The 11962-nt window shown below is 43.6% G+C and overlaps 1 protein-coding gene across 1 annotated transcript; it reads left to right on the top strand.

The window, feature by feature from the left end:
- The first annotated feature begins 3338 nt into the window (after positions 1 to 3338).
- LOC309545568 (polyubiquitin-C) lies at positions 3339 to 8416 on the top strand. Its single transcript, XM_082244778.1, has 2 exons — positions 3339 to 3465; positions 5888 to 8416. The coding sequence occupies exon 2, from the start codon at positions 5894 to 5896 to the stop codon at positions 8405 to 8407; it is 2514 nt and encodes an 837-aa protein (XP_082100904.1). The 5' UTR covers positions 3339 to 3465; positions 5888 to 5893; the 3' UTR covers positions 8408 to 8416.
- Positions 8417 to 11962: the final 3546 nt, after the last annotated feature.

The raw sequence follows: 11962 nt of genomic DNA, 5'->3' as shown, positions 1-11962 counted from the left end.
GAACCACAACCGAGGTGGTACTGTTTAAGTGAGCCGTACCGAGCCATACCATGTAGTGGAAAAGTGCCGCTGTACCAAACTGTACTGAACCGTTCTAACACGTACCATACGGTACCATGCAGTGGAAAAGCGCCAAACCGAGCCAAACCGATCCGTTCCATTCAGTGGAAAAGCGCCATTAGTGTCCGATTTTTGGAAAAAATGGACTGGATGGTGGCACTCCGAAATCACATTTATTCAAGAATAAAAATCAAAGGATGAATGTAACACAATGGAGATGATAACGGGGAACAGCTAACATGTTTGCAACAAAACTGGTGCTTAGTCATAGCTATGACTAAGCACCAGTTTTGGTGCGAGACGCATTAACTGTTCCCCGTTATCATCTCCGTTGTGGTACATTCATCCTTTGATATTTATTCTTGAATAAATGTGATTATTTCGGAGTGCCGCCATCCAGTCCATTTTTTCCACATGTTCCTGTTGCAACCAGGGCGTGCACCCGATATATCCTTCTGAGGCTTGAACTTTAACTGAGGTATCTTTGCCCTGGAGCAGTACATTACCTCCTGAGTGTCCGTTTTGTCCACCCCGATATCGCAGTCCTGCTTTAAGTCGCTGATCACAACCATTACTAGTAAAAAAAATGTATAAAAAAAATTCCATAAAAACATTGCATAGTTTGAAGACATTATAACTTTTGCGCAAACCAATCAATATACACTTTTTTTTTTTTTTTTACCAAAAGTAAGCAGAAGCAGAATACATAGTGGCCTAAATTGATGAAGAAAGTCAATAGATTTTTTACATTTTTTTTATTGGATATGTTTTACAGCAGAATGTAAAAAATATAGATTTTTTTATCATAATTGACGGTCTTTTTTTGTTTATAGCAAAAAAAAAAAAACGCAGAGGTGATCAAATGCCACCAAAAGAAAGCTCTAGTGTGAAAAAAACAGGATATACATTTTGTTTGGGTACAGTGTTGCGCAATTGTCATTTAACCACTTTACCACCGGAGGATTTTGCTGTCTTACGTCCAGGCAACTTTTTGCGATTCGGCACTGTGCGACTTTAACTGACAATTGCGCAGTCGTGCGATGCCGTATCCAAACGAAATTTACGTCCTTTTTTTCCCACAAACAGAGCTTTCTTTTGGTGGTATTTGATTACCTGTGCAATTTTTACTTTTTGCGCTATAAACAAAAAAAGAGCGTAAATTTTGAAAAAATAACAATATTTTTCGCATTTTTTATATGAAATTCCCCCCAAAAAAATGTAAAATTCAAAATTTTTTAAAATTTTTGGCCAATTTGTTTTTTGCTACCTATGTTTGGTAAAAAAAAATCACAATAAGCGTATTTTGATTGGTTTGCGCAAAAGTTATTGCGTTTACTAACTAAGGGAAAGATTTCTGTCATTTTTGGTGTTATTTTTTTTAACGAGTAATGGCGGCGATCTGCAATTTTTTTTGCGGGACTGCGACATTGCGGCGGACAGATCGGACCCTTGACTGACATTTTTGACACTTTTGGGGGTACCAGTGACATTACTACAGTAATCAGTGCTATACATATGCACTGTTAGGGCTCTTTCACACGGCCGCTCCGTGTGAGAGCTCCGCTGCGGGACTTTTTTTTTTTTTTTCCACGGAGCGGATGACATTTCTGTCATCCGCTCCGTATGCCTGCATATCATCCCATCCGTTTGCGGATGATATGTGGACATAATGTAAGTCTATGGGGGTTTGCGGATGTCAACGGATGACACCGCTGACATCCGATTTTCCTTCCTTTCCGTTTTTTGAACGGAACAAAAATAGGGTTTTGTTCAGTTCAAAAAAACGGAGCAGAACTGACAGGAAGAAAATCGGATGTCAGCGGATGGTATTCCGCTGACATCCGCAATGCCATAGACTTACATTATATCCGCAAATCATCCGCAAAAAAATAGGATGATTTGCGGACATAGGGAGCGCCCGTGTGAAAGGGCCCTTACTGTAAAAATGACACTGACAGGGAAGGGGTTAATTTTATTGGAGAGGGAGGGGTTAATGTATGCCTGGTGCTTACTAACGTGTGTGGGGGGAGGTGACTGAGTGACACAGGGACAGATAGCAGGTTCAGCTATGCTGAACCCTGCCTGTCACTTAGGAGATCCGCCCGCTTTGTTTACACAAGCGGGCGGATTTCCACACTCGATTCCCCGACGATCAGGGATCACCGCCGCTCCTCCCCTGGCCCGACTACCGCTGTGGCTGAAAACAGCGGGAGCGAGCCTCCAGCGGCGCGCGCGCCGCCCACAAGGGGAGGAGTCCAGCGACGTAGGTCTACGTCGCTGGACGGGAACGAGCCACTTTGCCGCAGTACAGTCAACGTGACTGGTCGGCAAGTGGTTAAAAAACCGCAGTGCCCTATCGCAAAAAATGGCCTGATCATAAAGGGGGGGGGGGTAAATATTCCAAAGCTGAAGTGGTTAATGGAAAAGTTTAATTTTTTTTTCCTTTCACACTTGTGCGACTTGTCCTGCGCCTTGGGACTGCAAAGTCGCATGACAAGTGGTACCCCATGATTTCCAATGAGTACCGTTCATAACTGTGTGACTTCACTACTTTGGTCTGACTTTGATGTGACTTGAGGTCCATAAACCTCAGGATTATGCAGGCATTGCTTCAAGGCGTGTCAAAGTCGTGCGACTTTCAGGTTGTACAAGTGTGATAGGGGCCTAAATGACTGTGCTGAGTGCTGTACATGTCTGTTAGACTCAGTTTTTATGTAACCATACGCCTTTAAGACTCTCTCCCTTAGCACAATCTGACGGCACTGAGTATTCTGCGCAGTGCGCGCGTAGCTTTGTTACTGAAGGTTGTTTGTTGGTAAGTATGGGTTCCGGTTTGTATGATTTTACAGCGTGTTTTGCATGTGGCAGAATGCCTGTGTGTTTGGGGTTCTATTAACAATTAAAGGCACCACAAATACGACGCACATTTTCCATGTTTCTGTGTGCGTTCCTGTAATGCGCAGAAGTGAATGGAACCTAAGGGGTGCACTGCAATATCAAGCATTGGGGACACTGAGGAGAAGCAGCCCTGAATACCCCATGACTGACACAGCTCCTTTACAACACAATTTGGGGAAATTATGTAATTCATGTTTTGTAACTTTTCCACATAACATAAATGTGTCAGCCAAGGTCGTGTTCCTTTACACTCAGTAATAATCCACTTTCATAACCCCACTTCCAGCACATTCAGGAAGAAGAGACAACCAGGAAGTACACAGCAAGTCCTCTAACAGGACGCCTGGAATCTGCCCGTCAGCCCCAGCAACAACATTGCGTCACATCCCTCCAATCAGCGAACACCACATCCCACCCCGCTCTCAGCAACGGCTGGAATCTTCTAGAGAACTAAGGCGCCGTCTTCACCCCTCCGCCTAGTATCCCTCCGCGCCGGTTTTTTTTGAGGTAACGTGTTTTCTGTCTTTCCCACCTGGGGATGCTTATTTTAATCGCAATTTGTGAGTGTAGGCAGATAGGTGGTTGAGTTAGCGGGAAAAAGCGAGTCTCTTCTACATGTACGGGTGCTACCCCGCCCTGTTCTGAGGGCTAGGGATTCTTTATTGGCGTAATAGCACATGACTGGCGGGGCTGTGATGAGTCACCCGCCTGCTGTATAAGTAGGAGGGGACAGGAAACCGCCAGCATAACTGCGTAGAAGACGATCGGTATTATACGAGAGGGAATTCGCTGGTCGGTTTAACTCTGATATTAGGTGAGAGGCCGCTTATGGGTCTTTGTATTATAAATCCGTGTTATCGGTGGTCGGAGAAATGGCCTTTAGGGGCGGGGGGTTGGTATTTTATTCAATGCTATATAGTGTGGTCGTTTTATTTCTATAGAACTCGCTGGGTTGGCTTTGCTTTTAATTGTAATGTAACTACATTTCCTCTAACTGTATTTTATTTAGTAATTATTAATACAAGGGTTTTGTGGCCTGGGTGATGAAATGTGCTGATTTCTGCTGCCATGTTCCTCCTTTCACTTTCTTGATGAAGCTCCATTCACCAAGCTGATGGTTTATCATAACGATCCATATTGCAGCTATTTAAGCTTAGAATTGTGGTTAGAGATTATATCAATTCTCTCCTATTATAGATTGGTGTATAGAGCCTGTTAGTAGTTTGTAGGTATTATTAGCCATGATACAGCTTCTTGGCTGGGAAACTACATGTCCCAGCATGCCCTACCAGCCTGCTAAGATGTTTTATTGTGGAACCAGGAACTCGGGGTCAGCTTTGGCCTTCCCCCCTTAAGGCTGGGCATAGTGCGTCTTTGTGTCTCATGCACCCTCCCCCTGTCATCTCCCATGTGCCCCTCCCCCTGTCTCCATATTTACCGCCTTCATGTGACAGTTGCAAAAAAAAAAAAAAAAATAGTGCAGTCAGGTAAAACGTTTGTGTTAGAAGACATGTGTGGATGTAAACCTTAAGGCTACCTTCACATGGCATATAAATGTTACTTTATTCTGATTACCTATGGATTTTCTCTTGCACAAAAGTTCCTGCGTAATCTTGTAAAATTGGCCTGGCTTGCACAATACCCACATCTGGCACACAAATCAGGTGCAGATTTTTGAATTTGTGTTATGGATCTGAACGCAGTCTATGTACATGTCTCCAATTAAACAATGCAGTTAATTAAAAAAAAAAATTAAACCCCCGCCCCCCCCCCCCTTTATTTTTATTTTTTTTAAATACCCCTTTTACAGCTGGGTGAATGAAGCCTAAAACTTTTGCTACAGACACATGCAATGAGGGGAATCTACTTAGAGGTTGTAAACTCGTTTAAAGATTTTTTTTTTTTTTTTACAACCTGCAAGAGAGACATAATGAGCTAGTATGCATCGCATACTAGCTCATTATGAAATACTTACCTTAGAACGAGCCCCCGCCGTGCCGCTCTCTTACGTGTATGACGAGCGACATGTTCAGTCGCCCGTCTTCCGGGATCGCGGCATCCGGCCATCTGGCCGGAGCCGCGGTGACGTCACTCCCGCGCGGGAGCCGACGGTCACGGCACGATCAGCCGTTCCTTCAGAGCGCATGCGCCAGTGACGTCACTGGCTGCATTAAAGGTAAATATCTCCTAAAACGTACATGTTTAGGAGATATTTACAGAACCTATAGGTAAGCCTTATCATAGGCTTACCTATAGGTACAACTTCCTGAGGAGGGTTTACTTCCTCTTTAAAAGAGGAAGTAAACCCTCCTCTGACACTTTTACCTATAGGTAAGCCTTACCTATAGGTACTGTAAATATCTCCTAAACATGTACTGTTTAGGAGATATTTACCTTAGATGCAGCCAGTGATGTCACTGGGGCATGCACTCTGAAGGAACGGCCTCTGGTGCCGTTTCTTCAGAGCCCCGTGCTGTGACCGTCGGCGTGCGCGGGAGTGACGTCACCGCGGCTCCGGCCAATCAGATGGCCGGATGCTGCGATCCCGGGAAGGCGGGCGACTGGACATTTCGCCCGTCATACAGGTAAGCGGATGCTCGTTCTAAGGTATTTCATAATGAGCTAGTATGCGGTGCATACTAGCTCATTATGTGTTTCGCTTACAGCTTGCAAAAAGAAAAATTTTTTTTTTTTTTTTTCAGGTTTACAACCTCTTTAACACTGGAGTAGTGTTGTTTGGCAACTAATAGGCTTTTAGCTTTAGTTTCAAAGCTCTTAGCCTAGGGGTTATATGCACAGCTGTGTCAGTTTTACTAAATGCCTCCCATTTTAGTTAAAAGGTTTGGTAGTTGGTGAAAAATCTTCAAGGTGTGATGTCTTTATGTATTATGTGAACTGTGCTCTAAATTAAGCTTTTTGTTGTTTTTAGGCCAAAATGCAGATCTTTGTGAAAACCCTCACAGGCAAGACCATCACACTTGAGGTTGAGCCCAGTGACACTATTGAGAATGTCAAGGCCAAGATCCAAGACAAGGAGGGTATACCCCCAGATCAGCAGAGATTGATCTTTGCAGGCAAGCAGCTGGAAGATGGCCGCACCCTTTCAGACTATAATATACAGAAAGAATCCACATTGCACCTTGTGCTTCGTCTGAGAGGTGGTATGCAGATCTTTGTAAAAACCCTCACGGGCAAGACCATCACCCTTGAGGTTGAGCCCAGTGACACTATTGAAAACGTAAAGGCTAAGATCCAAGACAAAGAGGGTATTCCGCCAGATCAGCAAAGATTGATCTTTGCAGGCAAGCAGTTGGAAGATGGCCGCACCCTTTCAGACTACAACATTCAGAAAGAATCCACATTGCACCTTGTGCTCCGTCTGAGAGGTGGTATGCAGATCTTTGTAAAAACCCTCACAGGAAAAACCATCACCCTTGAGGTTGAGCCCAGTGACACTATTGAAAACGTAAAGGCTAAAATCCAAGACAAAGAGGGTATCCCCCCAGATCAGCAGAGATTGATCTTTGCAGGCAAGCAGCTTGAAGATGGTCGCACCCTTTCAGACTACAACATCCAGAAAGAATCTACATTGCACCTTGTGCTCCGTCTGAGAGGTGGTATGCAGATCTTTGTAAAAACCCTCACAGGAAAAACCATCACCCTTGAGGTTGAGCCCAGTGACACTATTGAAAACGTAAAGGCTAAAATCCAAGACAAAGAGGGCATTCCACCAGATCAGCAGAGATTGATCTTTGCAGGCAAGCAGCTTGAAGATGGTCGCACCCTTTCAGACTACAACATCCAGAAAGAATCCACATTGCACCTTGTGCTCCGTCTGAGAGGTGGTATGCAGATCTTTGTAAAAACCCTCACAGGAAAAACCATCACCCTTGAGGTTGAGCCCAGTGACACTATTGAAAACGTAAAGGCTAAAATCCAAGACAAAGAGGGTATCCCCCCAGATCAGCAGAGATTGATCTTTGCAGGCAAGCAGCTTGAAGATGGTCGCACCCTTTCAGACTACAACATCCAGAAAGAATCCACATTGCACCTTGTGCTCCGTCTGAGAGGTGGTATGCAGATCTTTGTAAAAACCCTCACAGGAAAAACCATCACCCTTGAGGTTGAGCCCAGTGACACTATTGAAAACGTAAAGGCTAAAATCCAAGACAAAGAGGGCATTCCACCAGATCAGCAAAGATTGATCTTTGCAGGCAAGCAGTTGGAAGATGGCCGCACCCTTTCAGACTACAACATCCAGAAAGAATCCACATTGCACCTTGTGCTCCGTCTGAGAGGTGGTATGCAGATCTTTGTAAAAACCCTCACAGGAAAAACCATTACCCTTGAAGTTGAGCCCAGTGACACTATTGAAAACGTAAAGGCTAAGATCCAAGACAAAGAGGGCATTCCACCAGATCAGCAAAGATTGATCTTTGCAGGCAAGCAGTTGGAAGATGGCCGCACCCTTTCAGACTACAACATCCAGAAAGAATCCACATTGCACCTTGTGCTCCGTCTGAGAGGTGGTATGCAGATCTTTGTAAAAACCCTCACAGGCAAGACCATCACCCTTGAGGTTGAGCCCAGTGACACTATTGAAAACGTAAAGGCTAAAATCCAAGACAAAGAGGGCATTCCACCAGATCAGCAGAGATTGATCTTTGCAGGCAAGCAGCTTGAAGATGGTCGCACCCTTTCAGACTACAACATCCAGAAAGAATCCACATTGCACCTTGTGCTCCGTCTGAGAGGTGGTATGCAGATCTTTGTAAAAACCCTCACAGGCAAGACCATCACCCTTGAGGTTGAGCCCAGTGACACTATTGAAAACGTAAAGGCTAAGATCCAAGACAAAGAGGGCATTCCACCAGATCAGCAAAGATTGATCTTTGCAGGCAAGCAGTTGGAAGATGGCCGCACCCTTTCAGACTACAACATCCAGAAAGAATCCACATTGCACCTTGTGCTCCGTCTGAGAGGTGGTATGCAGATCTTTGTAAAAACCCTCACAGGAAAAACCATTACCCTTGAGGTTGAGCCCAGTGACACTATTGAAAACGTAAAGGCTAAGATCCAAGACAAAGAGGGCATTCCACCAGATCAGCAAAGATTGATCTTTGCAGGCAAGCAGTTGGAAGATGGCCGCACCCTTTCAGACTACAACATTCAGAAAGAATCCACATTGCACCTTGTGCTCCGTCTGAGAGGTGGTATGCAGATCTTTGTAAAAACCCTCACAGGAAAAACCATCACCCTTGAGGTTGAGCCCAGTGACACTATTGAAAACGTAAAGGCTAAGATCCAAGACAAAGAGGGCATTCCACCAGATCAGCAGAGATTGATCTTTGCAGGCAAGCAGCTTGAAGATGGCCGCACACTTTCAGACTACAACATCCAGAAAGAATCCACATTGCACCTTGTGCTCCGTTTGAGAGGGGGCTTTTAAACCTCAAAACTTTTACACATTGCTATTTTTGTTGCACTGTATTGTTTGCTGCGATACTGACCCGGTATAGTAAAATAAAGTTTGTTGCACACTGAACAACTTGTGGTTTCTTAAGTGTTTGGTATGTAAGATGCTGCACTTTGCTCCTTGTGATGAGAGCCCAGGGTAGTCTTTTGTGTAGGAAAGTTTTAATTGTTGCCCAAAGTGACCATTAAATCGGTTTTCAGTAAATGGTGAAATCTGGTTGCCATTAACAAACACTATGAAATTTCACTACATTAACCAACACTGACATTTCACTAATGTTTTGCCCCATACACACGTGCAGATTATCTGAAGACTTTTGTCTGCAGACTTAACTTTTCTATGTAGTGCAAGGGCCTGCCGGATTGCATACAAATTGAAAGTGTTTAGGTTTGACCTCATATTATATGGTTTTGGTAAGTCTGCAGACAAGTCTTCAGATAATCTGCACGTGTGTATGGGGCATTAGTTAACACTGGGTAACACATTTTTATTTTTTTTGTTTCAGCTCCACTATGTACCAATATAGTGTGTGTGGTGTTTTTTTTTTTTTCTGTGTTCCCTGCTTAAGACCTTCAGAAATGTTTTCCGATGGTCTTAAGCGACCCTCTGTGAAAGGGTCCTTTGACTCCCAAAGGGGTCGTGGCCCGCTGGTCTAAAGGCCATTTCACACCTGGTTGGAATGCTGCAATGCAATAACATGTATTTCATTAGGAAAGCCCATTTATTTGACTGGGCTACCTAATGCTCCACAATATATCTGAAATTGGGACATTTTTAGCTATAAAAGGCAACACATGGTAGTGTTGCTCTGCAACATGTGTTTACTGGGAGTGTGTTTTGTTGCAGTGTAATGGTTTTACAAGGCTCCATAGATTTTTCTGGATAAATGGATGCAGAATGGGTAGGGTCAGCTAAAAAAAAGTGTATAATACAGGTCTTAATTTTAAGTGCTAGGTTAGTCAAATCTCCTTATGCTGAAAGTATTTCAGCTCTCCAATGGATGCTATATTTTTAGGCCAACATGTTTTTCTGCTACATGTCTTTGGTAAAAACAAAAATTCTGATGTGGTATATTAATTGGGTTTGTGTGCGTTTTTTATAGTAGCTATGCTATATACTGTAATTTATGCAGCTATAGCTGTTATACAATAATGGTGGTAATCAGCAACTTGTAGTGGGACTGTAATAGGGTGGCACTCCCTCATCTGGGAGGGTCAATAAATGATACTGACATCAATACAGTGATACTGTACATTAGCACTATACTAATAACACTAGCTGGTAAGGGGTTAGCTGTGTGCCTATGGTTTGTAAAATATGTGCTGCTTTTACTAACAGATCTGACTGTTTTTTTTCCCTCTCTAAAGAAACAGCCATATAGCTGTTGCTATGCAAGAATTCTGTGTGATAATATGCAGCTGATTTCAGCCAAACTCTTGTCCAATCGCAGCATGGATTGGCAGGGTGCACGTGTCCCAAACCCAGAAAAAGGCTGTCACGTATGGGATTGTGCATGTACCTGCCACTCACAATATATTTACTGTGAGTGGTTGGCAGGTACTAAATGAATGCAGTGCAGCATCCACCTAAAACTGCCTGATACCTGGGCAGGGAAAATCAATGTGCCCAAAATGTCATCCCCATTGAAGGCTGTGCATTTGCGCCACAAACACCCTGATGTATTGCCTGTTACTGTGTGTGCAGTGCACCACGTCGTGGCATCACGCACACATTGGACCACATGATGCTGATACCATCCAGGAAGCCATCGGAGGAGAATAAGTGGCAGCTGCCAAAAAGGCTCAACTTTTACACACGAAAAAAAACACAAACTATTTTTTTTTTTTTTGTTCAAATTAGCAGGTTGAATGAAAAAGAACTCACCGCTTCAGGCAGAGCTGCTGTACTAACAATGCAATGTTAGTACAGCGATCTTCCCTGCTGAGCTTTTGTGTACTGACGGGGGTTGGCCACTGGTTTACCAGCATGCATGTCCCAATAGAAGCCCGCCGGACAGGCTGCCATACACACAGGCTGAATGTCGGACTTTTTTTTTAACTGGCCAATATCGCCTGACATTTGGCCAGTGTGTACTAGGGTTAACCAAAAACAACACAAACAATAAAGGGTAAAAAACTAAATGAAATAGACACTACAAACCAAATATGAAACACAAAAGACCTATGCAGATAAATAAAACACCTACAGAAATAAAACTACACCCACTCAACAAAACACAATAACAACAAAAATAGGTAAACATGCACAAATGAGCATCCCAGCATTTGAACACAAAAAAAAAAAAAAACACGAAGCCCCCCCCCCCCCCCCCCCCTTTGGGTTGAACCTACAAATTTCAGCAGTCACCTTGACCAATTGCTGCTTGCCATGTCCTGCATTATGATGCTACACATCTACTAGGAGGGGGTGGGTGCTGGAGCTAGGTTTTAATTGTGTACAGTTTGGATTTCAGGCTACAGTTTTCAGTGTGTTTTTCTGACACTTGTAATCAATATACCCTAAAAAAGGACACTACTGACAAAAGGTAATATTTAGGCTATTGAATGTGTATTAGGCTAATAGTTCAAGGTAATATTGAGTTAAGAATGTAATAGGGTAATTGTACAGTGTGTATGTATCTATCTACAGTGCGTACGGAAAGTATTCAGACCCCCTTAAATTTTTCACTCTTTGTTATATTGCAGCCATTTGCTAAAATCATTTAAGTTCATTCTTCTTCCTCATGAATGTACACATAGCACCCCATACTGACAGAAAAACACAGAATTGTTGACATTGTTGTTGCAGATTAATTAAAAAAGAAAAACTGAAATATCACATGGTCCTAAGTAGTCAGACCCTTTGCTGTGACACTCATATATTTAACTCAGGTGCTTTCCATTTCTTCTGATCATCCTTGAGATGGTTCTACACCTTCATTTGAGTCCAGCTGTGTTTGATTATACTGATTGGACTTGATTAGGAAAGCCACACACCTGTCTATATAAGACCTTCCAGATCACAATGCATGTCAGAGCAAATGAGAATCATGAGGTCAAAGGAACTGCCTGAAGAGCTCAGAGACAGAATTGTGGCAAGGCACAGATCTGGCCAAGGTTACAAAAAGATTTCTGCTGCACTTAAGGTTCCTAAGAGCACAGTGGCCTCCATAATCCTCAAATGGAAGATGTTTGGGACGACCAGAACCCTTCCTAGAGCTGGCCGTCCGGCAAAACTGAGCTATCGGTGGAGAAGAGCCTTGGTGAGAGAGGTAAAGAAGAACCCAAAGATCACTGTGGCTGAGCTCCAGAGATGCAGTCAGGAGATGGGAGAAAGTTGTAGAAAGTCAACCATCACTGCAGCCCTCCACCAGTCGGGGCTTTATGGCAGAGTGGCCCGACGGAAGCCTCTCCTCAGTGTAAGACACATGAAAGCCCGCATGGAGTTTGCTAAAAAACACCTGAAGGACTCCCAAGATGGTGAGAAATAAGATTCTCTGGTCTGATGAGACCAAAATAGAACTTTTTG

Source organism: Pelophylax lessonae, assembly GCF_965119305.1.
Source record: "Pelophylax lessonae genome assembly, chromosome: 2".
In the NCBI taxonomy this organism is placed as follows: Eukaryota; Metazoa; Chordata; class Amphibia; order Anura; family Ranidae; genus Pelophylax; species Pelophylax lessonae.
Note: the sequence above shows the minus strand (reverse complement) of the source record. Positions and strands in the feature narration are given on the sequence as shown.